Genomic DNA, 27,833 nt, shown 5'->3' with positions numbered 1-27,833 from the left:
AATAAAATGCTTTCATTTTGCTTCTCATTGAAAAAAAAATACAAGTAATTTGAATTTCCTACTTCATGGAATGGTATGTCTACCACAGGCATCTTTCCTCACATTTAAATTTACTCTACCATTTTTTCCCTGAGGTCTTTCCTCGATCTGTGGCTCCTGCATAAGCCTTCATCCTAACACTCATTTTTTTTTTCTCCCTTTTGTCCCAATGGTGTAACACAAGAGACTGTGTTTCAGTAAACTAGCTTAACTTCTAGAAAAGAAAAATCAAAATGTGATTAAAACAGTTTACCAAGTTTAATTTTAGTTCTCTAAAAAAAAATGTGTGAATTAATCACTGGTTGTCCAAAAGCACTCTTTGTTTCTTTTCCAAGATGATGATGATTCTTCATACATTTCCTGAAAAACAGAACCATAACAGGTATTCAAAACAGAGTGGCTTAATAAATTCAACTGCATCAGAAAAATTCAGGTAAATGAATCTAGTTAAATCTGCTACTCTTCCAACAATCCAATAAACATTTGTTTGAGGCACTGAAAGGAGAAAACTGAATAAACCTGTTCCCTCCACTTAAGGACCCCAATCCAGTGGGAGAAACACTGACATGAAGACTTAACAAGGCAAGGTACAACCACAGAATGGAATAAACAATTCCATTTGGGACCATGTCAGGAGACAGCCTGAGCAAGGTTACACAAGGAAGATGCAAGGTCTTTAATAATTTTAAACACTTTTTTCTTTCCAAACACATCTACTTCAGCATTTCTATATATGCTTTTCCACAGGCTGATGGGATATTTCCACTAGGTGTGAAATTAAATGACCACCCACAGAAGTTCTTAAGCAGGTTTAGGCTCTACCCTAGAGACAACTGACAATTGCTTTGTAAGTGTGTGCCCCACCTACCTGTCTACCTGGCTATTTCACTAATGATCTCAAAGCACAGGTGGGACTAGAACCCAACACGAATTGAGATGATACTCGGAAGGGAGGGGAATAAGAATGTATCAATCTTTCTTCTCAATCTCCAGTCAAATCCTATTTCTGAGGGACAGAAATCCAAATTCGACCTTCCTCTGAACACTGTATATACCCTCTCAACCTCTACAGACAGAAAAGTAAACAGAAAGCTCAGCTAGACCTTGAAGTATAAAGATGAGAGGATGCCCCAATCCTGCCCACCCTCTTATTCCAGGGACCTACTCTCTCATCTACTTTCTATGAGCAGGCTGTCCATTCTTTCTCCTTGGTAAGGAGAGCTACTGGGGTGCCTGATGACTCAGGTGGTTGAGTGTTCGACTTCTAATTTGGGCTCAGATCATGATCCCAGGGTCATGGGATCAAGTCCCACGTTGGGTTCTGCACTAAGCATGGATCCTGCTTAAGATTCTCTCTTAAGCCACCTGGGTGGCTCAGCAGGTTAAGCATCTGATTCTTGATTTCAGCTCAGATCATGCTCTCATGGATTGTTGGGTTCTGCACTGATAGCACAGAGCCTGCTTAGGATATTCTCTCTCTCTCTCTCTCCTTCTCTGTCCCTCCCCTATGCATGTGTTCTTTCTCTCTCTCAAGATAAATAACATTTAAAAAATAAAAAAAGGTTCTCTTCTTCTGCCCCTCTCCCCTGCTTGTACTATCTGAAAAAATTAAATTAAAATTAATTAAAAAAAAAAAAAGCTACCTCTGCCACCCAGATTCACAACTCAATGGAGAATGCTCTCCCTGACTCACTCTATTCAGGAGACTGCCTCATGTAGTCTATCAAAATGGTGGCAGCTTTGTTCAAAGCAAAGCCACCATAGCTGAGCTTCACAGAGACTGTTTTCTGTCAGAAATCCTATCTTCAAATCCCAAAGTATCCCCTTATAAGAACAGGTGTCAGTTTTTATTCATTTCGAAAATTTTTTAAACTTTATTTTTGAGAGAGAGACAGAGCATGAGTGGGGAAGGGGCAGAGAGTGAGGGAGACACAGAATCGGAAGCAGGCTCCAGGCTCTGAGCTGTCAGTACAGAGCCCGATGCAGGGCTCGAACTCACGAACTGTGAGAACATGACCTGAGCCGAAGCTGGTCGCTTAACCAACTGAGTCACCCAGGCACCCCAGTTTCAATTTTTATTCAGAAAACATGGTCACTGGGTTTCATAGGTCCTGTGTAAGAGTCCAATTTGTTCATCTCTACCACAAACGGAGCCAGCAGGCTCCTAGGAAAGACACGTTCTGCCCTCTGATCTGAGACGTTAATTCCCTCCTTGGCTTTGCCACCCAGCCAAAATGCTGTGGGCAATTCTAGACTCTTAAAGGCAATTACAAGTTTGAGAGTTCAGAACAACCCGACTGTTACTGTTACTACACCATGGAAGAACTTAAGGAGTTGGGTCTTTTCATCCCTTCAGAATGTCCTCTTTAACCAGAGATTCGCTCTTACTGATTGGTTTGATGTGTTGACAGAAAACGAGCTAGAATTTCCTATTTATGTTTGAAAATCCACTCACTATGCATTTTCTCCAAAGAGGCAATACCCCACTCTTTTTTCCTAAGGAATAAATTCTAGAATGCTGCTTGCTCTTTTGCCTCGAGAAATCTTGTTTACCTATTGCTGAACAGCTGTTCATTATTATCACTCTCCACAGGACTAACTCAAGGCAATTCTAATCCAAAGTGAATGAATTCATATATGAACCAATGGAAAAGTCCAGACAAGGAATTCCAATTGTTACCAACTATTGAGGCCTAATCTGTGCCATGCATTTCTTTGGGGCATGTACTTTTCATGTTTAACAAACTTTGGAAAGGAGATATTACATAAATTCTATTTCAGATAAAGAAAACGTGATTCTATAAAGTCAGGGAAGACCCTAGAATACAAGTTCTACATGTAATCTCATTCCTTATCTTTTAAATAATTTGTGAGAAAAACCATGTCCAAATGGCAAAATTAGATACTTCCTTACCTTTTTCCATATGGGCACCTTGGCTTTTAAAGTATCAATGGCATAGCTCACAGCTTCAAGGGATGAAGTCCTATGGGCCGAGGACACAGCAATGATAATGCTTGCTTCCGACACTGGAACTAAGCTTTAACAAAATGAAGAAGAAAAACTGCCATCTCTTCTGAATCCACATGTTAAAGGATATTAAACACATGAAAAAAAAATTCCAGTAAAGCATTCTTACAACTAAATATCCAGTTCTACTTTAAACTTCAGGTTAATTAAAAAACAGTAATTTATCCTGTTTGCATTCAGCAGAGGGGATGCTGAGGTTGTGCCTAATTTGTCAGCATATTAAACAGAAACAAATATTAAAGAATAGAATTGATGAAATTTAGTTTTTTAATAACAAAATAACAACTAATGTAATATAACAGAAACGGAGTCTCAATTGCTGGGCTCTTTTTAAAGTCTAGAACTCCACTCTTCTTAGTGGTATAAACAGGCAACTAATTTAATGACCTTCAAAGGCACTACATTAAAAAAAAAAATCTATTAACAGACTTATCATACAAATAGAGTCCAGACTATAAAACAATTCTTAAAAGGCCTCAAGGACTTTAGCACACATTAGCACAGGCCTTGTGTCTGCACAAGGCCTTTTAGAGTTTGGCACATTTGGACTTTGTTTTAGCATCAGGCACTCTCCAGATGTTACAATGAAACAAACAGCCCTTGAGGTGCTATCCACTGTCTGCCTCTCTGCCAGAATAATACACAAACCTTCCTCTCATGCTAATATAGGATTCCTACAGAAGATTCCAGAATTAAAATTAGCACAATGATGGAAAACAAATGCAATTAACTATTTAATTGCTAAAGGAAATCATACCCAAGTCTATGAAACACTGCTATGTGTTTGACTGGCCATTTCTGCCTAATGTCACTACAAATTTTTCTGATTTCATTTTCCGCCATTGGTAGATATGCTTCATATTCTAAGCTAATGACTTTTTTCCCTTCAAAGTTATTTCTTGTAGTCCCTAAAAAAAAAGAAAGAAAAAGAAAAATATTAAGGTTTCCTTACAATAGAAATAATACATTAATAGAAAAAAGGATTATTTCAGCAGCACACCAATTTGCCTACAAATTGCTTTCAAGTTTTCTAAAAACAAACATTTGGTTAGAAAACCATAAAATAATTATCATAAAGATGAGGAAATACAATGTCGCTAATGAGGCAAACGTATCAAAAATACTCATAGGACAAACCAGGATGGGAAACGTTATGCTCCCAGGACTATCATTAAGTTAGTATCACCACCATTTTTTCCCCTCAATATTTGGAACATACAGAATTCTCCCTGAAAATAATGACTCTTATTCTACTCTTTTAATGCCTTTAACACAGGTTGGTTTGAATCTGAATAAAAATTAAAAAGTGTCTACCCACCATGGGTTACTGCTCTTAGTATCTTAAAATCCTCTATTAACACTGAACATGGAAAACACTTGCTGATTTCTATTGTCTTATGCAGTCAACCCACACTGTGAAAATCACAACTTACCTACAAACAGGGATACTGCACCACAGAGTGGAGAAACCACCAACTGTGAGACTTCGTCTATGGAGAGTTTCTCAGCAGTGAATTTTATTATATCTTTAGATTTCTCTTCAATTTCATTCATATCTTTCCTGGAAGATATTAACAAACCTTAACATTGGTACTACAGGCAAAACACCCAACTCACTGTGTTTCAATTTATATTTTTTGTACATTAGATGTGATAGAAGTCATGGTTTGAACTGAATGATAAAAATAAGTGTAAAATTTTAGCAAAACTCAACATATTTATAAATATCCCCAATGAATCAAGCAGGATATATAAAAGGAACTGTAATCTACCCCATATGCCACTTTATTCCAAATTCTGGAATTGCTACTCTTATCTCCTATCGTGGTATAGGTCAGACATCGACAACTTCAGCCACAGACACATATCACCTCTGATCACTACATCACCAGGCACCACACCTAAAACTGGTTTTTTCTTTATCCAAAAGGGAGAGAGGGAGAACAGAAGCAATGGTGACTCCACAGGAACTCAGTTCATTTCATAACCGGGCATAATCCCAGTTAAGTAACTGAGGAAATAAGGAAATGAACTGCGTGCCTATCACCAGATGTCCTACAAAGTCCTCTGCCATGCATTTCTCATTTATCAAGCATCTATTACATTCTAAGTGACTAACCCCACACACTAGACAAGGACCAGGGAACAAAAAACCTGCCTCCTGCGCTCAGGGCACCTATATGGGAATGGGAGAAACAAAGCAATAAACAAAAAATATAAATAGGGGTAGCTTATACAAATAAACAGGGTTCTGAGACAGAGCATGGGTGCTGGGGAAGGGGCTATTTAAGAGGGTCAAAGAAAGCCTTTCTGAAGACATACTATAGAGAGGTGAGACCTGAAAGAAAGCAGCCTATAAACAGAAGAACAGACCCCCAGGCAGAGATAGGGAATGGCAAATACAAAGCCTCCAGGACCTGCAGGGAGGCTGGAGCTCAGGATGTGAGGGAGAGAACAGATGGGCTGAGGGTGGGCACGTGGGCTGGGTCTTGCCAGATGAAGAGTCTGGATATAATCATAAATCCTGCGGGATTTCATTCACAATGAAAGGCAAGAGAGAGAAGGCTCAGGGGAGTTAAGCACTCCTTCAATGTGGTTCCAACCAAGGAATCCCACTAAATCCAATGTCTTTTTCCCTATACTTCCAGCTACTGGAAAGAAAGAAAAGCACAAATATTCACATTCCACTGGGTTCCAGGATGTTTCAACCTCCTGTACATGGCAGCTGAGCTTCTTACAATAACTTACATGTAACCTGAACATGGTCTGTGAACATCAAACCATACCAAATTCCTACCACTTTGATTCTGTAAGGATGTGGATTCTAAAACCACGTTAGGGACGGGATCCAACATGGTGTAGTAGTAGGGGGACCCAAAGTTCCCTTGTCTCTCAAACACAGCAGCGTTAAAGCCAAAGGACTTCGAATTCCAAGAGTCAGGGTTGCAGAGTGACAAAGATGTCTCCAGGGACCCACCGGGACAACCTGGCAGGCCACAGATGCGTGACTGCAAACTGGAAGAGATAAACAGGCCGTGTAGGCATTGAGGGAAGGGATCCCCTTCTGCGGAGAGACAAAGGGAAGAGAAACAGAGGCTGGGGAAGCCTAGGACTGTATCTGAACAAGAGAAAAACCACAGACCGGGAGGGAGAAAGATCCAATCTCTAACTGCGGGGCTTTCCCCAGGCTCAGTAACTAGTTCAGAGGCACAGTCCGCAGTGGGAGAAAGCAATCCCCTTCCTGGAGTGCTGTGGGAAGGAGGTATATAACCTTTCAAAGGACAAAGACTGCCTGTGCCCACCAGCCATAAGCCATATATCGGTGGCACCAAGTGGCACTTCCCCAGATCCCAGGTGTATGGAGAGAGAATCTGTAAAACATCGGGGTTTAAGTTCCAGCCGAGCGCCAGGGAGGCATGGGGTCAGGGGAGCAGAACAAACTGCCTTGTTCCCGCCTGCAGCACTGCAAACATGGTCTGAACAGAGTGGTTTGGGACAGCCGGACGATGGAGCGGAGACTGTGGTGTCGCCATTTTTCTCCCCATCACCACCAAGATGGGTCCTCGGGGATCAGTCTGCAGGCCCCACAGTGGAGGCGGGAGCTGCCTACACCAAACCATGCCCCTCCATACCTGGTAACTGTGTATCTACCAAAGCGGGATTGACACTAACAAACCAGAGAGCTGCTCCTCCAGATCAGTACTGCCACCAGTTCCAAGGTACCCAGTGGTATTGCACTGCCTGATTTAATTCTTGGACAATTCTTATTATATATGTATATATTATATGTTTTATTTATTTATTTTTCTTCCTTTTCTCCTTCTTACTTCTTCTCTCCTGTAGTCTGGTTATTCTGGTTGTTGGTTTATCTAAGCAGACATATTTAATCTATTCTCTTTATACCTGTTCTATATCTCTTTATTTTCCTCTCTCTCTGGAATAAGCTGTAGAGTTTCTCTGCCTGCTCACTTTTCTTTTCTTCTTCCCCGCCGCTGTCATTTCTCTCTTTGTATGGGATAAGACCTCTTCCATCAACAATGCCTCAACCCCGTTGTTTTGCTATAGCTAATGTTTTTTGTCTTTTTGTATTTGTTTCTTTGTTTTCTTTTCGAGGGCTACTTCAATGAACAAATCAAAGCACACCTGGTGGAGGGTCCAAAGGATCACTAAGAGTAGGGAGAAAAAGCATCCAGAGTCACAACAACAGAGAGCAAGTAACACTCCAAAAAACAGCTCCTGAAGGGCCAGGCCCTGGACAACGTATGATCCCTCTTTAATATAGTAGTGCTCACAGGTGCAGGCCACATAACAAGCTTTTAAAACACACAAGGGACAGAAAACTAGCCAAAATTCAAAAATGAACTACTGGGACCTCATCAAAATAAAAAGCTTCTGCACAGCGAAGGAAACACTCAGCAAAATTAAAAGGCAACCGACAGAATGGGAGAAGATATCTGCAAATGACATATCAGACAAAGGGTTAGTATCCAAAATCTATAAAGAACTTATCAAACTCAACACCCAAAAAACAACTAATGCAGTGAAGAAATGGGCAAAAGACATGAATAGACAGTTCTCCAAGGAAGACATCCAGATGGCCAACCAACACATGAAAAAATGCTCAACATCACTCATCATCAGGGAAATACAAATCAAAACCACAATGAGATACCACCTTACACCTGTCAGAATAGCTAACATTAACAACTCAGGCAACAACAGATGTTGGTGAGGATGCAGAGAAAGAGGATCTCTTTTGCATTGTTGGTGGGAATACAAGCTGGTGCAGCCACTCTGGAAAACAGTATGGAGGTTCCTCAAAAAACTAAAACTAGAACTACCCTATGACCCAGCAATTGCACTACTAGGCATTTATCCATGGGATACAGGTGTGCTGTTTCGAAGGGACACCCCTATGTTTACAGCAGCACTATCAACAATAGCCAAAGTATGGAAAGAGCCCAAATGTCCACTGATGGATGAATGGATAAATAAAAGGTGGCGTGCGCGTGCGTGTGTGTGTGTGTGTGTGTGTAATGGAGTATTACTTGGCAATCAAGAAGAATGAAATCTTGCCATTTGCAACTACATGAATGGAACTGGAGGGTATTATGCTAAGTGAAATTAGTCAGAGAAAGACAAAAATCATATGACTTCACTCATATGAGGACTTTAAGAGACAAAACAGAAAGGAAACAAAAATAATATAAAAACAGGGAGGTGGACAAAACAGAAGAGACTCATAAATATGGAGAAGAAACTGAAGGTTGCTAGAGGGGTTGTGGGAGGGGAGATGGGCTAAATGGGTAAGGGGCATTAAGGAATCTACTCCTGAAATCATTGTTTCACTATATGGTAAGTAATTCAGATGTAAATTTTAAAAAATTAAAAATAAAAATAAAAATAAAAAAATTTACAATAGATTTTGATCAATAAAAAAAAGAGAGAAAGAAAAGAAAACTAGCCAAAATGATGAAACAGAATAATTCTCAAAAGAAATTCTGGGAAGAAATGACAGCTGAAGAATCGATCAAAACACATAAACAATATAACTGAACAAGAATTTAGAATGATAGTCATAAGATTAATCGCTGAGCTTGAAAAAAACATAGAAGACAGCAGAGAATCTATTGCTGCAGAGATCAAGGAACTAAAAAATACTCATGATGAATTTAAACTGCAAAATAAACTAGAGGCAATAACAGTGAGGACTGAAGAGGCAGAGAGAAGAATAAGTAAAACAGGAGATAAAAATATGGAAAAAGATGAAGCTGAGAAAAAGAGATAAAACTATTCTGGACCACAAGGGGAGAATTAGAGAACTAACTGAATCAATGAAACGTAATCGTATCCGTATCATAGGAGTTCCAGAAAAAGAAGAGACTGAGAAAGGGGTGGAAGGGATACTTGAACAAATCATAGCTGAGAACCTCCCCCAATCTGGGGAAGGAAACAGACACTGAAATCCATGAGGCACAGAGAACTCCCTTCAGACATAATTTGAATTGATTTTCTGTATAACATATCATAGTGAAACAGGCAAAATACAAAGAGAGAATTCTGAAAGCTAGGGATAAACGGGCCTTAACTTATAAGGGTAGACATGTAAGGATAGTAGCAGACCTATCTACTGAAACTTGGCAGGCCAGAAAGGAGTGGCAGGAAATTTTCAATGTGGTGAATAGGAAAAATATGCAGCCAAGAATCCTTTATCCACCAAGCCGGTCATTCAGAATAGAGAGATAAAGGTTTTCCCAGACAAACAAAAACCGAAGGAATTCATGACCACTAAACCAGTCTTGCAAGCGATCCTAAGGGGTCTCTGTGAGTGGAACGATGCAAAGACCACAAAGGACCAGAGACATCACCACAAGCATGAAACCTACAGATAACACAATGACTCTAAATTCATATCAATAATAACACTGAATGTAAATGGACTAAATGCTCCAATCAAAAGACACAGGGTATCAGAATGGATAAAAAAAAAAACAAGAGCCATCTATCTGCTGTCTACAAGAGACTCATTTTAGACCAGAGGACACCTTCAGATTGAAAGTGAGGGAATGGAGAACCATCTATCATGCTACTGGAAGTCAAAAGAAAGCTGGAGCAGCCATACTTGTGTCAGACAAACTAGATTTTAAACTAAAGGTTGTAACAAGAGATGAAGAAGAGCATTATATCATAATTACAGGATCTATCCATCAAGAAGAGCTAACAATTATAAATGTCTATACACCCAATTCAGAGGCACCCACACATATAAAACAATCACAAACATAAGCAATCCTAGTGGTAAGAATGTGGTAACTGCAGGGGACTTTAATATTACACTTACAACAATGGACAGATCATCCAGACATAAAATCAATAAACAAACACTGGCCCTGAATGATACACTGGACCAGATGGACTTGACAGATATATTCATTCTTCTTGAGTGCACACAGAACATTCTCCAAGATAGATCACATACTGGATCACAAAACAGCCCTCAATAAATATAAAAGAAATGATCATACCATGCACATTTTCAGATCACAACACTATGAAACTTGAAATCAACCACAGGAAAAAGTTTGGAAAACCTCCAAATACATGGAGGTTAAAGAACATCCACCTAAAGAATGAATGGGTGTGAACATGGTGGCATAGGAGGACACTGGGCTCACCTCGTCTTGCTGATCACTTAGATTCCGCCCATATCTGCCTAAATAACCCAGAAAACCACCAGAAGACTAGCAGAACAGACTTTCCGGAGCCAAGTATAGACAAGAGGCCCACGGAAGAGGGTAGGACGGAGAAGCGGTGCATGCTACACAGACTGGCGGGAGGGAGCCGGGGCAGTGGAGGGGCAGCCCACCTGGCAAGGCAGAGCCCCTGAAGTCTGGCTTGCAGAAGCGGAGGGGCCGGACTCGATGAGTTCTGACAGCCAGCAGGACTTAACATCTGGAATGTTATAAGTCAACAGCTCTGCTCAGAGAGTGGGAGGGCAAGAGGACACGGGGGTGAGAGGTGTTGAGCCCTGGAAGACAGCTCACTCGGCAGGGAACAAAGGCGCTGGCCAGCGCCATCTCCCTTGCCCATCCCCCAGCCGAAATCCCAAAGGGAACCAGTTCCCATCACTGAACTTGCTTGCCCTGAGCAAACACCCAATGCTGTGCTTCTGTGGATCCATCCCTCCGATGGGTCTGCCTCCCTCCAGGTGCTAAAGGGCCCTTCCCGCAGGTGACCACTTACAGCAAAGCTAGCTAAGCCTGCCCCTCCCACCCCTGTGCACCTTGCAGATCCACCCCAGCTAACACACCAAATCCCATCAAAGCAGCACCACAAGCCTGGCAGTGTGCAAGCAGCCCAGACGGGGGGCACACTACTCCACAGTGAGTCCTGCCCCTGGGAGAAGGGAAGATAAGGTACAAACCAGTCTGACTGTGACCCCAGCGGTGAGCTGAGGACAGACAGCAGGTCTGACAGTGGCCCTGCCCACCAACACAAGTTACTCCAGACAGCACAGGGGAAGTACCCTGCAGTTCTGCGCCACCCCAGGGACTATCCAAAATGACGAAATGGAAGGATTCTCCTCAAAAGAAACTCCAGGAAGTAGCAACAGCTAACGAATTGATCAAAAACGACTTAAGCAATATAACGGAACAAGAATTTAGAATAATAGTCAGAAAATTAATCGCTGGGCTTGAAAAAAGTATAGAGGACAGCAGAGAATCTATTGCTACAGAGATCAAGGGACTAAGAAATAGGAGGAGCTAAAAAATGCTATAAATGAGGTGCAAAATAAAATGGAGGCGACCACAGCTCAGACTGGAGAGGCAGAGGAGAGAACAGGTGAACTAGAAGATAAAATTATGGAAAAAGAGCAAGCTGAGAAAAAGAGAGATAAAAAAAATCCAGGAGTATGAGGGGAGAATTAGAGAACTAAGTGATGCAATCAAACAGAACAATGTCCGTATAATAGGAATTCCAGAAGAGGAAGAGAGAGAGAAAGGGGCTGAAGGTGTACTTGAACACATCATAGCTGAGAACTTCCCTGATCTGGGGAAGGAAAAAGACATTGAAATCCAAGAGGCACAGAGAACTCCCTTCAGATGTAACTTGAATCGATCTTCTGCACGACATATCATAGTGAAACTGGCAAAATACAAGGATAAAGAGAAACTTCCGAAAGCAGCTAGGGATAAACACACTCTAACATATAAAGGGAGACCCATAAGACTAGTGGAAGACCTATCTACTGAAACTTGGTAGGCCAGAAAGGAATGGAAGGAAATCTTCAATGTGATGAACAGAAAAAAAATGCAGCCGAGAATCCTTTATCCAGCAAGTCTGTCATTCAGAATAGAAGGAGAGATAAAGGTCTTCCCAAACAAAAGCTGAAGGAATTCATCACCACTAAACGAGTCCTACAAGAGATCCTAAGGGGGATTCTGTGAGTGACATGTTGCAAGGACCACAAGTACCAGAGACATCACTACAAGCATGAAACCTACAGACATCACAATGACTCTAAACTCATATCTTTCAGTAATAACACTGAATGTAAATGGACTAAGTGCTCCAACCAAAGACGTAGGGTATCAGAATGGATAAAAAAACAAGACCCATCTATCTGCTGTCTACAAGAGACTCATTTTAGACCTGAGGACACCTTCAGATTAAAAGTGAGGGGATGGAGAACTATATATCATGCTACTGGAAATCAAAAGAAAGCTGAAGTAGCCAAAGTAATTTTGAAGAAGAAGACCAAAGTGGGAGGCATCACAATCCCAGACTTTAGCCTCTACTACAAAGCTGTAATCATCAAGACAGCATGGTATTGGCACAAAAACAGACACATAGACCAATGGAATAGAATAGAAATGCCAGAATTAGACCCACAAAAGTATGGCCAACTAACCTTTGACAAAGCAGGAAGGAATATCCAATAGAAAAAAGACAGTCTCTTTAACAAATGGTGCTGGGAGAACTGGACAGCAACATGCAGAAGGTTGAAACTAGACCACCTTCTCACACCATACACAAAAATAAACTCAAAATGGATAAAGGATGTGAATGTGAGACAGGAAACCATCAAAACCCTAGAGGAGAAAGCAGGAAAAAACCTCTCTGACCTCAGCCACAGCAATTTCTGACTTGACACATCCCCAAAGGCAAGGGAATTAAAAGCAGAAATGAACTACTGGGACCTCATGAAGATAAAAAGCTTCTGCACAGCAAAGGAAACAATCAACAAAACTAAAAGGCAACCAACAGAATGGAAAAAGATATTGGCAAATGACATATCAAAGGGCTAGTATCCAAAATCTATAAAGAGCTCACCAAACTCCATACTCAAAAAACGAATAATCCAGTGAAGAAATGGGCAGAAAACATGAATAGACACTTCTCTAAAGACAACATCCAGATGACCAACAGGCACGTGAAAAGATGCTCAACGTCGCTCCTCATCAGGGAAATACAAGTCATAATACAAACACTCATATACCACAAAATACAAAACACTCAGATACCACCTCATGCCAGTCAGAGTGGCTAAAATGAACAAATCAGGAGACTATAGATGCTGGCGAGGATGTGGAGAAATGGGCACCATCTTGCACTGTTGGTGGGAATGCAAACTGGTGCAGCTGCTCTCGGAAACAGTGTGGAGGTTCCTCAAAAAATTAAAAATAGATCTACCCTATGTCCTAGCAATAGCACTGCTAGGAATTTACCCAAGGGATACAGGAGTGCAATGCATAGGGGCACTTGTACCCCAATGTTTATAGCAGCACTGTCAACAATAGCCATATTATGGAAAGAGCCCAAATATACATCAACTGATGAAAGGATAAAGAAATTGTGGTTTATATACACAATGGAATACTACGTGGCAATGAGAAAGAATGAAATATGGCCTTTTGTAGCAAAATGGATGGAACTGGAAAGTGTTATGCTAAGTGAAATAAGTCATACAGAGAAAGACAGATACCATATGTTTTCACTCTTATGTGGATCCTGAGAAACAAAAGACCATGGGGGAGGGGAAGAAAAGAAAAAAAAGGGGGGTGGTTAGAGAAGGAGGGAGCCAAAACATAAGAGACTCTTAAAAACTGATAACAAACTGAGGGTTGATGGGGCGTGGGAGGGACGGAAGGGTGGGTGATGGGTATTGAGGAAGGCACCTGTTGGGATGAGCACTGGGTTTTGTATGGAAACTAATGTGACAATAAATTTCATATTTAAAAAAATGAAGAATGAATGGGTCAACCAGGAAATTAAAAAAGAAATTAAAAAATATATGGAGACAAATGAAAATGAAAACACAACAGTCCAAACCCTTTGGGATGCAGCAAAGGCAGTCCTAAGAGGAAAATACATTGCAAACCAGGCCATCTCAAGAAACAAGAAAAATCCCAAATACAAAATCTAACAGCATACCTAAAGGAACTAGAAGCAGAACAACAAAGACACCCCAAGGCCAGCAGAAGAAAAATAATAAAGATCAGAGCAGAAATAAACAATATAGAATCCAAAGAAAGAGTAGAACAGATCAATGAAACTAAGAGCTGGTTTTTGAAAAAATAAACAAAGTTGATAAATCCCTAGCCAGACTTCTAAAAAAAGACAGAGGACCCAAACAGATAAAATCATGAATGAAAATGGATTTGTCACAACCAATCCCTCAGAAATACAAGCAATTATCAGAGAATACTATAACAGCCTGGAAGAAATGGCCAAATTCCTAGACACCCACACACTACCAAAACTCAAAAAGAAATAGAAAATTTGAACAGACCCATAACTAGTGAAGAAATTGAATCAGTTATCAAAAATCTCCCAACGAATAACAGTCCTGAGCCAGAGGGCTTCCCAGAGGAATTCTACCAGAGTTTATTTTAAGCAGAGTTAATACCTATCCTTCTCAAGCTGTTCCAAAAAATAGAAACAAAAGGAAAACTTCCAGACTCATTCTATGAAGCCAGCATTACCCTGATTCCCAAACCAGACAGACACCCCACAAAAAAGGAGAACTACAGGCCAATATCCCTGATGAACATGGATGCAAAAAAAACTTAACAAGATACTAGCAAATTGAATTCAACAGCATGTAAAAAGAATTATTCACTATGATCAAGTGGGATTCATTCCTGGGCTGCAGGGTTGGTTCAATATTCGCTAATCAATCAATGTGATACATCACATTAGTATAAGAAAGGATAAGAACCATATGATCCTGTCAATAGATGCAGAAAAAGCATTTTACAAAATATAGCATCTTTCTTCATAAAAACCCTCAAGAAAGTAGGGATAGAAGGAACACACCTAAATATCATAAAGCCATATATGAAAAGCCCACAGCCAATACCATCCTCAATGGGGAAAAACTGAGAGCTTTCCCCCTGAGATCAGGAACATGACAGGGATGTCTACCCTCACCGCTGTTGTTTAGCATATTGCTGGAAGTCCCAGCCTCAGCAATCAGACAACAAAATGAAACAAAAGGCATCAAAACTGGCAAACAAAAAGTCAAACTTTCACTTTTTGCAGACGACATGATACTCTATATGGAAAACTGAAAGACCACCAAAAGGCTGCTAGAACTGATACACAAATTCAGCAAAGTCACAGGGTACAAAATCAAAGTAGAGAAATCGGTTGCATTTCTTCACATCAATAATGAAGCAACAGAAGGAGAAATCAAGAAACTGATCCCATTTACAATTGTACCAAGAACCATAAAATACCTAGGAATAAACCTAACCAAAGATATAAAAAATCTGCATGTTAAAACCATAGAAAACTTATGAAGGAAACTGAAGACGACACAAAGAAATGGAAAAACATTCTGTGCTCATGAACTGGAAGAATAAATATTGTTAAAATGTCAATACTACCCAAAGCAATCTACACAATCAATACAATCCCAATCAAAATTGCACCAGTATTCTTCTCAAAGCTAGAACAAACAATCCCAAAATTTGTATGGAACCACAAAAGACCCTGAATAGCCAAAGTAATATTGAAAAAGAAAAGCCAAAGCAGGAGGCATCACAATCCCAGAATTTAGCCTCTACCCCAAAGCTGTAATCACCAAGACAGTATGGTATTGGCACAAAAACAAACACATAGACAAATGGAATAGAATAGAAACCCCAGAATTGGGCCCACAAATGTATGGCCAACTAATCTTTGACAAAGCAGGAAAGAGTAGACAATGGAAAAAAGACAGTCTCTTTAATAAATGGTGCTGGGAGAACTAACTGGACAATATGCAGAAGAATGAAACTAGACGACTTTGTGACACCATACACAAAAATAAACTCAAAACGGATGAAAAGACCTAAATGTGAGACAAGAAACCATCTAAGCCCTAGATGAGAAAGCTTGAAACAACCTCTCTGACCTCAGCCACAGCAATTTCTTGCTCAACACATCTCCAAAGGCAAGGGAATTAAAAGCAAAAATGTTGAGATTGGGATCTCAACAAGACAAAAAGCTTCTGCACTGCAAAGGAAACAATCAACAAAACTAGGCAACCAGCGGAATGGAAAAGATATTTGCAAATGACATACTGGATAAAGGGTTAGTATCCAAAATCTATAAAGAACTTACCAAACTCAACACCCGAAAAACAAATAATCTAGCGAAGAAACGGGCAGAAGTCATGAGTAGACACTTTTTCAAAGACATCCAGATGGCCAATAGACACATGAAAAGACACTCAATGTCACTCATCATCAGGGAAAAAGAAATCAAAACCACACTGAGATACCACCTCACAACGGTCAGAGTGGCTAACATTAACAACTCAGGAAACAGCAGATACTGGTGAGAATGTGTAGAAACGGGAACCCTCTTGCACTTTTAGTAGGAATGCAAACTGGTGCAGCCGCTCTGGAAAATAGTGTGGAGGTTCCTCAAAAAATTAAAAACAGAACTACCTTATGACCCAGCAATAGCACTACTAGGAATTTATCCAAAGGATACAGGAGTGTCATTCATAGGGGCACATGTACCCCAATGTTTATAGCAGCACTTTCAACAATAGCCAAATTATGGAAAGAGCCCAAATGTCCATCAACTGATGAATGGATAAAGAAGATGTGGTTTATATATACAATGGAATACTACTTAGCAATGAGAAAGAGTGAAATCATGCCATTTACAGCAACGTGGATGTAACTGGAGGCTATTATGCGCAGTGAAATACATCACTCAGAGACAGATGTCATAGGTTTTCACTTATATATGGATCTTGAGAAACTTAACTGAACACCTTGGGGGAAGAGAAGGGGAAAAAAGAGAGAGAGAGAGGGACTCCCTCTTATACAAAGTTTAAGAGACTCTTAAATACAGAGAACTTAGGGTTGATGGGGGGTTGGGGGACAGGGGAAAATGGGTGATGGGCATTGAGGGGGAGGCACTTGTTGGGATGAGCACTGGGTGTTGTGTGTAAGCAATGAACCATGGGAATCTACCCCCCAAACCAAGAGCACACTTTACACACTATATGTTAGTCAATTTGACAATAAATTATATTAAAAAATAAATAAATAAAACCATGTCAAAAATCCTTTCAGACACCTGCAAACAATACACAATGCTGTTAAGTAATCTTCCTATTTCCAGAGAACTCCCATCTCTCTTTCTCACATACATATACACACACACACACAGTTTAATGGCAGCATACTGTTTCTGAATAAATTCCAAACTCTGAAAAATGGCATTTTTCTAAAATCAGGGTAGTGATATGGTGACCAGTTTCCAAGTAAAACTGAGATACAAATCAAGAAATTCCATTATTTCCAAACAGTAGGACTAAGAAAGATCCAGTCTTTATCAGTATTGTGGGCAATTTGCTTTGCAATATATATTCCTCACTTTTTGGGGCACTGCTCTCCAGCAAAGTGGAGAAAAAAAACAGGTGGAAAAAAAAAAAACTGGCATCCTGGGTACGCTTCGTTCTTTAGTGAGGCCAAGATTTTGCCAATGAGTATGGTATTTACTCTTGACTCTGGAGAAAAGCCCTATTAAACTAAGAAAGCTTTCTTTCATTCCTAACTCGCCAAAACTCTTTAATTGAAGATAATCATTAATTTCTAGATTATTTGTAAAGATGGCAAGACGCAATGGGTCCCAGAGCTACCTGCAACACAGCTATCATAATAAAGCTGTTTCTTTCTACCTGGAAAATGGTAAGCTTTCTTACTAAGCACAGTGATCTTTTCAGTTTCTGGCTATGCAATTTTTCCACATTTCTCTGTGCCCAAGAGGGCTATTTTCCTGGGTTAATAAGCATCTTTGTGAAAAAGTACAGAGAATCCAATAATCTGAAATCAAATGTTGGCTCTGCCACCTCTTAGCTATGTGAGTGTAGACAAGTTTTTTAACTTCTCTGAATTTCAGTTTTCCTTCCTGCAAAATAGGAATATTAATACTCCAGCATCCAGCGCTGTGCCTGACACATAATATAGTTTCCATAAACCATCTGAATTCAACAGAATGAACATATCAAACTGACTTTATATTAAAGTGCTTACAAGAGAACAGATGCAGAGATGAAAGGCAGGTATGCACAGGTCTGTCTGCACCAACTCTTTATTGGTGTAGGCAGACTTACCAAGAGTATACTATCGTCTTTGTGATCCTTCTCCGCAAGACTGGTTAAGAAAAACATACCTCACACACCCAAGTGGCTCAAGAGCACTACCCTCCACTAATGGGGGGGATAATGGCAATTTCATCTCCTGACTGAAGCTGGAGGAGTTGATCTCCAAGCTCGACATATTCTTGACGGACAGCAAATATCACCTGATTTCTGACATCAGCCAATCTGAAGGGGAAAAAGCGTAATTAGAAGTATCAATGCAGTGTTAGATCTCCAATCTCTTCAGCTGCAACTAAAAATAGCCATAAATATTACTTCATGAGGCATCACCTGCAAAGTTACTAATTAAGCCAATTCACACTCTGCAGAGAAAGTACATACTCACTGAAGAACCTACTTATTCACCACAAAGTACACAGTAAAATGCTAACAATTCTTTAATGGAGGTTATGTGCCTTGGGGAGTTAAACAAACCCCCCTCCCCCCAAAATACTAGACTAGACAACATTGAGACCAGGTCAAAAAAAAAAGAGAGAGAAAAAGAAATTTTCTAATCAGTACGTGCCCTCCCCAGGAGATCTTCTGAGTATACAAGTATACTAAATGTATCTCAGAATTTTCCTACAAAACCAGGTGTCTCTCAAGAGGTAAAAGGTTAAAAGTAAAGCAGAACAGAAGCCCCACCTCATTTCAATGATTATCAGGACACTTTCAGAGCAAGTTAAAAGACATGAAATCAAGAAGTAATTTTCTCTTATAAACCCACACTTTGGTGTATCTTTTATATTACACTAAGACTTCCTAGTTAAAAATCTATACAGACTTAAATGACAAAATATTCCTAGAACACCTTTAAATAAGCTGTAATTACATTTTGTTGCAAAAAGGACTTGAGGTAGGAACCACAGCAGTAAACTACACATTTTCAAGAACCAGAAAAATAGTAAACATTGCAAAAACTCAAATTCAACAGTAGCTAAGGTCTGTGATCTTTCATTTTTCTTTTAATCTTAGAAATTTCTACTTTGAGTTCTCTAAAGAAGGGGCAGGACATAAAATTCAAAGCACACATTTTCAACCTAATTTGTAACAATCTCATTTAATGTTATAAAAATTCAGAATCCACATTTTTAGTATTTTGTAAATCATATAGGCAAATATAATCATGTCCCTTTGGCAGTATCCCAGCTCACTGTGGATTTTTTAGTAAAATACCTTTAACCTTAAGAAATTATGCATTTTTAGATACCAGAATTTAAGATTTTTGTAGTTGCAGAAAAATACAACTAATGATCCTTTCTGAATTGTGCATGGAAATAAAAATCAGCTTTTTTTCTCTAATCATTTACTCATTTTTAAATATTTAAAAATTGTTAATCATAAACATTCTAAAATATTTAACTACCCAGGATGTCGTGCTTCTATCTCATTCCACAGCTGCAATGCTTTTATTTCTTGTGGCACAGAAATAGTCTCAGAGCGAATTCCTGCAATTTCAGCACTTTTTGCAAAATACAACACTTCAACCTGAAAAGGAGAGAAAATGCCTTTAACAATAACCATAATAGACTTTTTCTGTCTCGGTGGGCTTTATTGCTTTCCAATCACTTGAGTCAAAGGCCAATTTTCAGTTAGAGAAAATTAAATCATCCGTAAAAATGTTATTATAACTACAAGTTCAAATTTTGAAAACTCTTTATGTTTAAAGCACAATTCAGACTGATTTCCAGGTGATTTTTAGTTTTATGAATGTAAGCTTGCCACAACTAAAACCCTAACGGTATCTTCTTAAAAACTATGAAGTTAGTCTTTATTCCACATAAAATTATAGCACCTTTTATAAACCCTTAGTGGTGAACAGATGTCTGAGTCAAGCGATAAATTACACAATAACAAAAAAAAAGCGAGACACGTCTTTCACAGTTGTCATAGGACCTTTGATTCAAGTCCACATTACACTGAACCCAGCTGCAAAGGATTAAGTTATGCAACATACAAACCCGGACATTTGTAAAAGCAGGTGGGTTTGAAATACAAGATAAATTGGTATTTCCTAGGACAAACCTATGCCGTCAGCCTGGTATCTAAGAAATCTGGCCAAGTAAAATGACCCACCTGTTCCACTGTGCAAATTTTTCTCTATGAAATAATCAGAGGCTTGCAAATGCTTATATGAAGCCCCTTTTTTTCTTTTTACAAGAATTCTCAGTTAAGTGCATTTTTAATTTGAAAACTGTCTTCGCCAAAACGTATAATCTGAGAAGCATGGAGGCAAAGGTTCTGAAGGTGCCTTTAGAAACCTCTAACGCCGGCACCTCGGAGACCAAGAGTTCGCGGAGAGAACTTGACCTTCGTTAAGGTAGCCCAAGCAAAGCCTCCGAAGCCCTGCGGGGCCACATTGGTGGTGGTGGTTGCGGCCCTGGACGTAAGATTCGACCAAGGTGGTTTCGGTAGGGATCCGGCTGAGCAGGGCCGGGTCTGTGAAGGGAAGAAAATGGGGCTCATGCATCTGGGAGGGCGCCCACCCTTACCTGGCACCGCAACACCATCCCGCCAGGATTCCCTGAACCGGTACCGCGGCCGCGGAGGCGGAGTAAAGTCGACTGAGAGCGCAGGCGCAACCTGACGCCTCTTTCCGCCCCTACAGGGCATGCGCAAAACTATCCCTGCGCAGCTGTTCGTCTTCCTGCGTTGGGGCCGCGGACTGCTTAAAGAAAAATTCAATTGTTACTCGCTGGTGGGGAGGGGTGGCGAGCTTCAATTGTAGGTATCACCAAATGGGGGAAGGGCTGGCCGTTCAAACTTCTTAGATGAGAGGCCGAGGTGCGGGAGAGCAAACACCGGACTATACTGGACACTTGTCACCTGCATTATGGAAGTTCGGCTTCCCCACTCACTCACCTGTAGGTTTGACTTTGACACCCGTTATCTACCCCGACGTCCGGTATACGATTAATGTCCCTTAAAGGCATAGCATTCAGCTTATCAGAGTATTCGAACTGCATCAGATTTACACTTTTACGGTTTACTAGCTGCTCAGTAATGTGTCCAATTGCCATGTATCCATTCAACCTTTCCAATTTTTTTTTTTTTTTTAATCAACAAGATCTCTGTTTTAAACCGCTTACATAGTTTTGTGGCTATAAGTTAGGCGCCCCTCCCCTTGGAACTCACAGTGCTGGATGTGACACAGTCATTAACCATTAATGGTAACTCAGTGTACCAAAAGTAATGCCAGGGGTACATGTAACATTTCATGGGGGTGGAAAGGGGAAGGTGGCTGGTCACCTGAGAAATGTAGTCTAGAAATCTTCACGAGAAGGCATGCTTGAGCTAAATCAACTAGAATAAGTAGCAGTGAATGGCAGAGTAAGGGTAGGGATGAGGGAATTTCATTAACCTGTGCCAAGTCAGAGGGATATAGAGCAGCATCATGAGGTCATAGAAGGACAAACAGTTGGCAAGGTGGGCATGCCCCCTGCAAGGAAGTATTGAAAATGAAGCTGGAGATACCAGGTGGTAGTCCACAGCAGGACAAATTGACAAGAACTAACACCAACATATATTCCTGTAAAGTTGCTAAACCAGAAAACAGGGAATGACAAGGGCCTTAGACTTCTCTGTGAAATCTAATGCCAGAGGATGGTGCAATATCTAAAAGAGGCTGAGAATAAAAGCATGACCCAAAATGTTGCATAGAGCCACGTGGGTGTTGTAAAAGGCCAAAGCCTAATACTCCTAAATCTGCAAAAACTCAAAAAAATACAATATTCAAGAGCCATCCTTATAGTCAGGCAGAAATCCAGTCAATCAAAAGAATAATGAAACTAAAAACTCAGTATTAAAGAAGTTAACAGTAAAAACAAAGCAATTGAAGATGAGATTTTAATCCATTTAAATTTTTATTAAATAGGGGCGCCTGGGTGACTCAGTTGACCGATCAGTTGACTTCGGATCAAGTCATGATCTCGGGGTTCGTGAATTGGAGCCCTGCGTGCATCGGGCTCTGTGCTGACAGCTCAGAGCCTGGAGCCTGCTTCAGATTCTGTGTCTCCCTCTCTCTCTGCTCCTCCCCTGCTGGCGCTCTGTCTCTCAAAAATAAACATTTTTTTAAAATTGTTATTAAACAAAGAGGTCAATTGTGAGATATGGTTATGGAATAAAATGTAAATAACATTGACATAATAAAAAAAAGTTCTATAAAACTGCCCAAAATTGGAATGTAGTTACAAAATATCGATTCAAGACTCTGAATCTTTTTCATAATCTTGTTTCTGAATTTTAGAAGGATCTTTTAGGGGGAGTTGTATCTTGTGAATAAATAATGATCTGATGGTTTGTAATTCCTTCAGTTTCACCTCAGTAATTTTGTTGTTAAATTCAAGTAAAAATTAAAACCTAATAAAGAAAAATAGTACATAGTACTATTGCATTTAACGATTATATCTATGGAACTTTAATGCTCAGGGAAAAGGGATGGAATAACATTCACCAAGTGATAATAGTTACTGTATCCAGGTAGTGGAATTATGGATGGATTAAAAAATATTTCTGCTTTCTTCTTTGTAAGTTTCTATGTTGCTTGATTTTTAGAAGTAATTTGTTTATTCTATAAATATTTATTGAATGCTTATTGTTATTTAAGCACCAGGGACACAACTGTGAACGATAAAATTAAGGTCTTTGCCTCATGGAGCCTACATCCTAGTTAGGAAGACACTAAATGTAAAAAAAACAAGTAAGGACAGTTTGTGAGCAGGTTTGCTCAAGGAGCAAACTCTACAAGGAGCAGGTTTGTTAGGGTCAGAGGGGAATGAACATCACCTGACCTGAGCTGAGACCTGAAGGATGAGAGGAGCCAGCCTTGTGCAGTGCTGGGGAATGAGGCAACCTGGCTTTGGGTAGGAAAGGACTCGGCATGTTTGAATAATCAGAGAGGCCAATGTGGCTGAATGTTAAATGAATGAATGAATCAAATGTGAATGAATGAATGAATGAATGAATGAATGAATAAGAGAGAGCCTGGTGAGATGATTTTGAAGGGAATAAATGGAGCCTGGACATACAGATCCTTGGAGATCCCGAAGACCAGTTTGGATTTTTACTTTCAGTGGAAAGCTACACACAAAGACACATACACACACTTTTTTAAAAAAGATTTTTTTTAACGTTTATTTATTTTTGAGACAGAGAGAGACAGAGCATGAATGGGGGAGGGTCAGAGAGAGAGGGAGACACAGAATCCGAGGCAGGCTCCAGGCTCTGAGCTGTCAGCACAGGGCCCAGTGAGGGGCTTGAACTCATGGGCGGTGAGATCATGACCTGAGCTGAAGTCGGATGCTTAACCGGCTGAGCCACCCAGGTGCCCTGTACACACACTTAAAGATATGATTCTGCATCTGCTCAGAGCCATTTTGAGGAGGCTGAGCACAAATAAGTTTAAAAAGGAAACCAATGAAGCCTTATCCATGGACTTTTTAATTATGTGAGATAATAAATTACTTATTTTTCCCAAATATTTTCTGTCATAATTTTCAGCTGTTAAATAGTATCTAGTCCTAGGTATCTGGTCATGTATTTTACCCCATTATCAGGAACTCCTCATGAAATGCTACTTCCTTCGGTGACTTTAAACAAGTTGAAGACTATATTCATATACTATGTTAAAAAAATAGAAGGAATAGATTTTCAGGTCTGAGTCCATATGCATGGAACTTGTGAAAAGTGAAAATATCTGAGGAAGTTTCAACTGTGTGGTTTGAGATCTGTAGACACTTGACTAATAACTTTAATATATTTTTGGTGGTATTTGAACTTCTCATTTAAAAACAAACGGGGGCAGCTGGTGGCTCAGTCAGCTAAGCATCTGACTTCCGCTCGGGTCATGATCTCACAGTTCGTGAGTTTGAGCCCTGTGGTGGGCTCTGTGCTAATAGCTTCGGTTTCTCTCTCTCTCTCTCTCTCTCTCTCTCTCTCTCTCTGCCCTTGCTCACGCTGTGTCTCTCTCTCTCTCAAAACTAAATAAACATTTTAAAAAATTAAAAAAATAAAAATGGACCATGCAGGGGCACCTGGGTGGCTCAGTGGCTTAAGCGTCCAACTCTTGGTTTCTCTTGGTTTGAGCTCAGGTCATGATATCAGTGTTCATGGCTTCAAGCACCTCATTGGACTCTGCACTGCTAGCACAGAGCCTACTTGGGATTCTCTCATCCTCTCTCTGCACCTCCCCTGCTCGCTCGCTCTCAAAATAAATAAACTTTTTTTTTTAATTAATAATGCGGTAGTTATTTTTTGAAAGCCTAGTTCAACATAAAGTCATCTGGAGATACTTGTTTTAATAGGTTGCCCAACTAATGGGTACCTTGCACCTTGTAGGTATACAAAATATTGTTGATGCAGTTTTGCAATTGAATGAAATTATTCACAATATATCACACTCTTCTGTGTAATTATAGTCACTGGTTGTTTTCAGTGAAAACATAAAACCCAGCCATACACTATATATATATGGTGTTAGTTTATTCAAAGAAATGAAAGTCAAAAAATCACGCCCCCTTGTGGTTAGGTATTCCACTTGCAAATCCTTCACATTATATGTGGAACGTAAATACAAAAGAGCTTTTTGCAAATGGTCAGCTTTTCACTGAACATATTCTAAAACCAATATACAATCCAATCTGTCAGTTTTAGGTGGCAGAGGAAAACCAAAACCAGATCTCCAAATTTCATTTCTGCATAATCTAAGATATGCACAACAAATAGTTAAAAAAAAAATAATAGAGACACCACACAGGGGTTGTTAGCCAATGAAAAATACAAGGCTCTTTTAAGGAGCATGGTGTAGGCTCTAGAGAGCTCCTAACACTCACTTTCTTAATACTCTTTAAGAGGGACAACTGAGGAAAGCAATAATTTGAAAAATCTTACCAAAGGGGAGTCGGTGAATCAAAAGCAGTGTGGCTCTGCTTTAATAAGTCGGTGAATCAAAAATAGGAAACCCATCCCTTCAGACATTAAAAAAAAAAAAAAATACTGATCTGAGGCAGTTGCAGGAGCAGGAAGAGGCTGAGCCCAGAACCCTTGTCTTAAAGGTGTTCAAGAAGAGAGCCAACCTCACCCATCACACAACTGTGAGCAATTTGAAAGTAGAAACCACTGCCTGAATACAAGGTAAAACCACAAGTGGAGATGCCTCTCCTTAAAAGTGGCACAAGTTCCAGATGCCCAAATCCAACTAGAAGTTGAGGAGGACCTGAAGCCCAACTTCATCCCTGGATGTAAAGGGATATCCTGGGAATTATGAAGTTAAGCCAGATGAAGACCTTTAATAAAACTGCAAGAGAGAACAGAGTCTGTCTTTTTTTAATGTTATTATTATTATTATTATTTTAATATGAAATCTATTGTCAAATTGGTTTCCATACAACACCCAGTGCTCATCCCAACCGGTGCCCTCTTCAATACCCGTCACCCACCCTCCCCTCCCTCCCACCCCCCATCAACCCTCAGTTTGTTCTCAGTTTTTAACTGATGAATGGATAAAGAAATTGTGGTTTATATACACAATGGAATACTACGTGGCAATGAGAAACAATGAAATATGGCCTTTCGTAGCAACGCGGATGGAACGTGGATGTTATGCTAAGTGAAATAAGTCATACAGAGAAAGACAGATACCGTATGTTTTCAGTCTTATGTGGATCCTGAGAAACTTAACAGAAGACCATGGGGAGGGGAAGAAAAAAAAATGGTTAGAGAGGGAGGGAGCCAAAACATAAGAGACTCTTAAAAACTCAGAGCCTGGTTTTTATCAGTAGGGGCTGCATACAGGCCTAGCTGAGAAAAATCTCTTTACTCCACCCCTTACCCTCAGGCTATTGATATTTCTTTCTCTGTACCTTAGGGGTCAGCAAACCCTTTCTGTAAAGGGTCAGATAGTAAATATTTAGACAACCCACCCAAGCCATGTGATCTCTGTCACACAGCTACCCCACTCTGCTATTGCACCAGGAAAGCAGCCAGTGACACTAATAGATGAAGGGGTGTGGCTCTGCTTTAATAAAATTATTTACAAAATTAGGAGATGAGCCAATTTGTAGCACAGGCCTAATTTGCTGACCCTTGCATTATTGCTCATAAAATGAGGGGAAAAGATAGAGGTGGGGTAAAGGAGAATTCAGCCTCATTGTAATCAGCATAAATACGTTTAGACAAATCTTTTCACATTAAGCATCAGTAAAATGAGAAACAGAAAACAAAGTATAAAAAACAAGGGAAAATATATTTCAGCAAACATTAAAATATGAAAAAATGTAGCATGCAAATGACAGATGAAAAAATATAGTAGAAAGCAAACCCCTTGCAAAGGGAAAATCTCCCAGAGTACTTTACACTATGAGAGAATTTACCAGGACACACATTTCTGTAAGACTTCAAGGATAAGTTAAAAATACAAAACAGAGGGGCACCTGGGTGGCTCAGTCAGTTAAGCGACTGACTCCTGATTTTGGCTCAGGTCATGATATCAGGGTCACGATCTCAAAATTGTGAAATTGAGCCCTACGTGGCACTCTGTGCTGCACATGAAGCCTGCTTAAGATTCTCTAGCTCCCTTTCCCTCTGCCCCTCCCCCACCTGCATGCATGTGCTCACTCTCAAAAAAAAAAAAAATATATATATATAAATAAAGGTTATATGGAAATAATGAAGACTAACATGTGACCAGTACAGAACAAAGCAATAAATATATAAGAAAGAGGATAAATACAACAAGCAGCAGAGACTCAAATATGGGTATAGAATAGCACTGTCCAGTAGAACTTTCTGCAATGATTGGAATGATTTATAATTGTGCTATCCAATACAGTAGCCACAGTGACTACTGAACACTTAAATAAAACGTGGTCAGTGCAATCAAGGAACTGAATTTTACATTAAAATATTATCAGTTAATTTAAATTTAAATAGCCACATGTGGCTAGTAGCTATTTATTGAACTGTAGGTCTAGAGAAAACTCTGGAGACTATTACATATCATAAGGAACACAGAGAAAAAGAGGAGGTTAAACAATTACAGCAAACATAATAAATATAAGGTAGGTATAGAGACCACAGAACATAAAGACAAGCTGTGTTCCTGAATGAGAAATCTAAACAAAAGGAACATGACATGAATTCTAAATCATAATAGAAGATAATTTTCCCAAATAAAGGAGCAATTTGTGCTACAGATTCTAAGGGCACAGTGTATTTTAATAAAATTCTGAAACATCATAATGGACAATAAAATAGTTTCTTGTTTTTATTGAGTTTTAAGGATACAATTTCTTCAGGTATTCAAAAAGAATTTTTTTTTTAAGTTACTTAGAAATGGAAGAAGCTTGAACTACCTTTTGATTTCTCCACAGTAACATTTAGTGTCAGAAGACATGGACCGCTGCTAAAGGAAAGAACTGAGCCTAAAATCTTTCACATTCAGACATATTGTCATTCAACGATAAAGACAACAGGTAAAAATGAAAGAATTGGAGAAATATATTATACATATTACCATATTATAAAACCTTCTTCCAAATAAAATCTAATCAAAGAAGAAATAAAATGAAAGCCATTGTGAAAAAAGATTGGTGGCAAACTTTGAATCCACTTTAATATATA

The 27,833-nt window shown here is 39.7% G+C and overlaps 1 protein-coding gene across 2 annotated transcripts; it reads right to left on the bottom strand.

Moving 5' to 3' along the window:
• Positions 1–283: 283 nt before the first annotated feature.
• MOCS2 (molybdenum cofactor synthesis 2) lies at positions 284–20,805 on the bottom strand. 2 transcript variants are annotated; one of them, XM_043598720.1, is made up of 6 exons: positions 20,708–20,805; positions 18,248–18,401; positions 4,501–4,628; positions 3,825–3,975; positions 2,954–3,077; positions 284–399 (listed from the first exon to the last, which is right to left on the bottom strand). In XM_043598720.1, the coding sequence occupies exons 2-6, from the start codon at positions 18,352–18,354 to the stop codon at positions 331–333; spliced, it is 579 nt and encodes a 192-aa protein (XP_043454655.1). In that variant the 5' UTR covers positions 18,355–18,401; positions 20,708–20,805; the 3' UTR covers positions 284–330. The 2 variants fall into 2 exon arrangements, with proteins under 2 accessions (XP_043454655.1, XP_043454665.1); XM_043598730.1 differs by lacking the exon at positions 20,708–20,805 and adding an exon at positions 19,582–19,695.
• Positions 20,806–27,833: the final 7,028 nt, after the last annotated feature.

The sequence above is a fragment of the Prionailurus bengalensis genome, chromosome A1 (assembly GCF_016509475.1).
Source record: "Prionailurus bengalensis isolate Pbe53 chromosome A1, Fcat_Pben_1.1_paternal_pri, whole genome shotgun sequence".
In the NCBI taxonomy this organism is placed as follows: domain Eukaryota; kingdom Metazoa; phylum Chordata; class Mammalia; order Carnivora; family Felidae; genus Prionailurus; species Prionailurus bengalensis.
Note: the sequence above shows the minus strand (reverse complement) of the source record. Positions and strands in the feature narration are given on the sequence as shown.

Coding starts and splice junctions, on each gene's coding strand:
- MOCS2 (XM_043598720.1), bottom strand. CDS start 18,354: ATGTCGAGCTTGGAGATCAACTCCTCCAGCTTCAGTCAGGAGATGAAA. Junction 3,976..4,500: donor TGCAGTATCCCTGTTTGTAG/GTAAGTTGTGAT, acceptor CTTTTTTTTTAG/GGACTACAAGAAATAACTTT. Junction 3,078..3,824: donor GCAGTGTTTCATAGACTTGG/GTATGATTTCCT, acceptor ATTTTGTTAAAG/CTTAGTTCCAGTGTCGGAAG.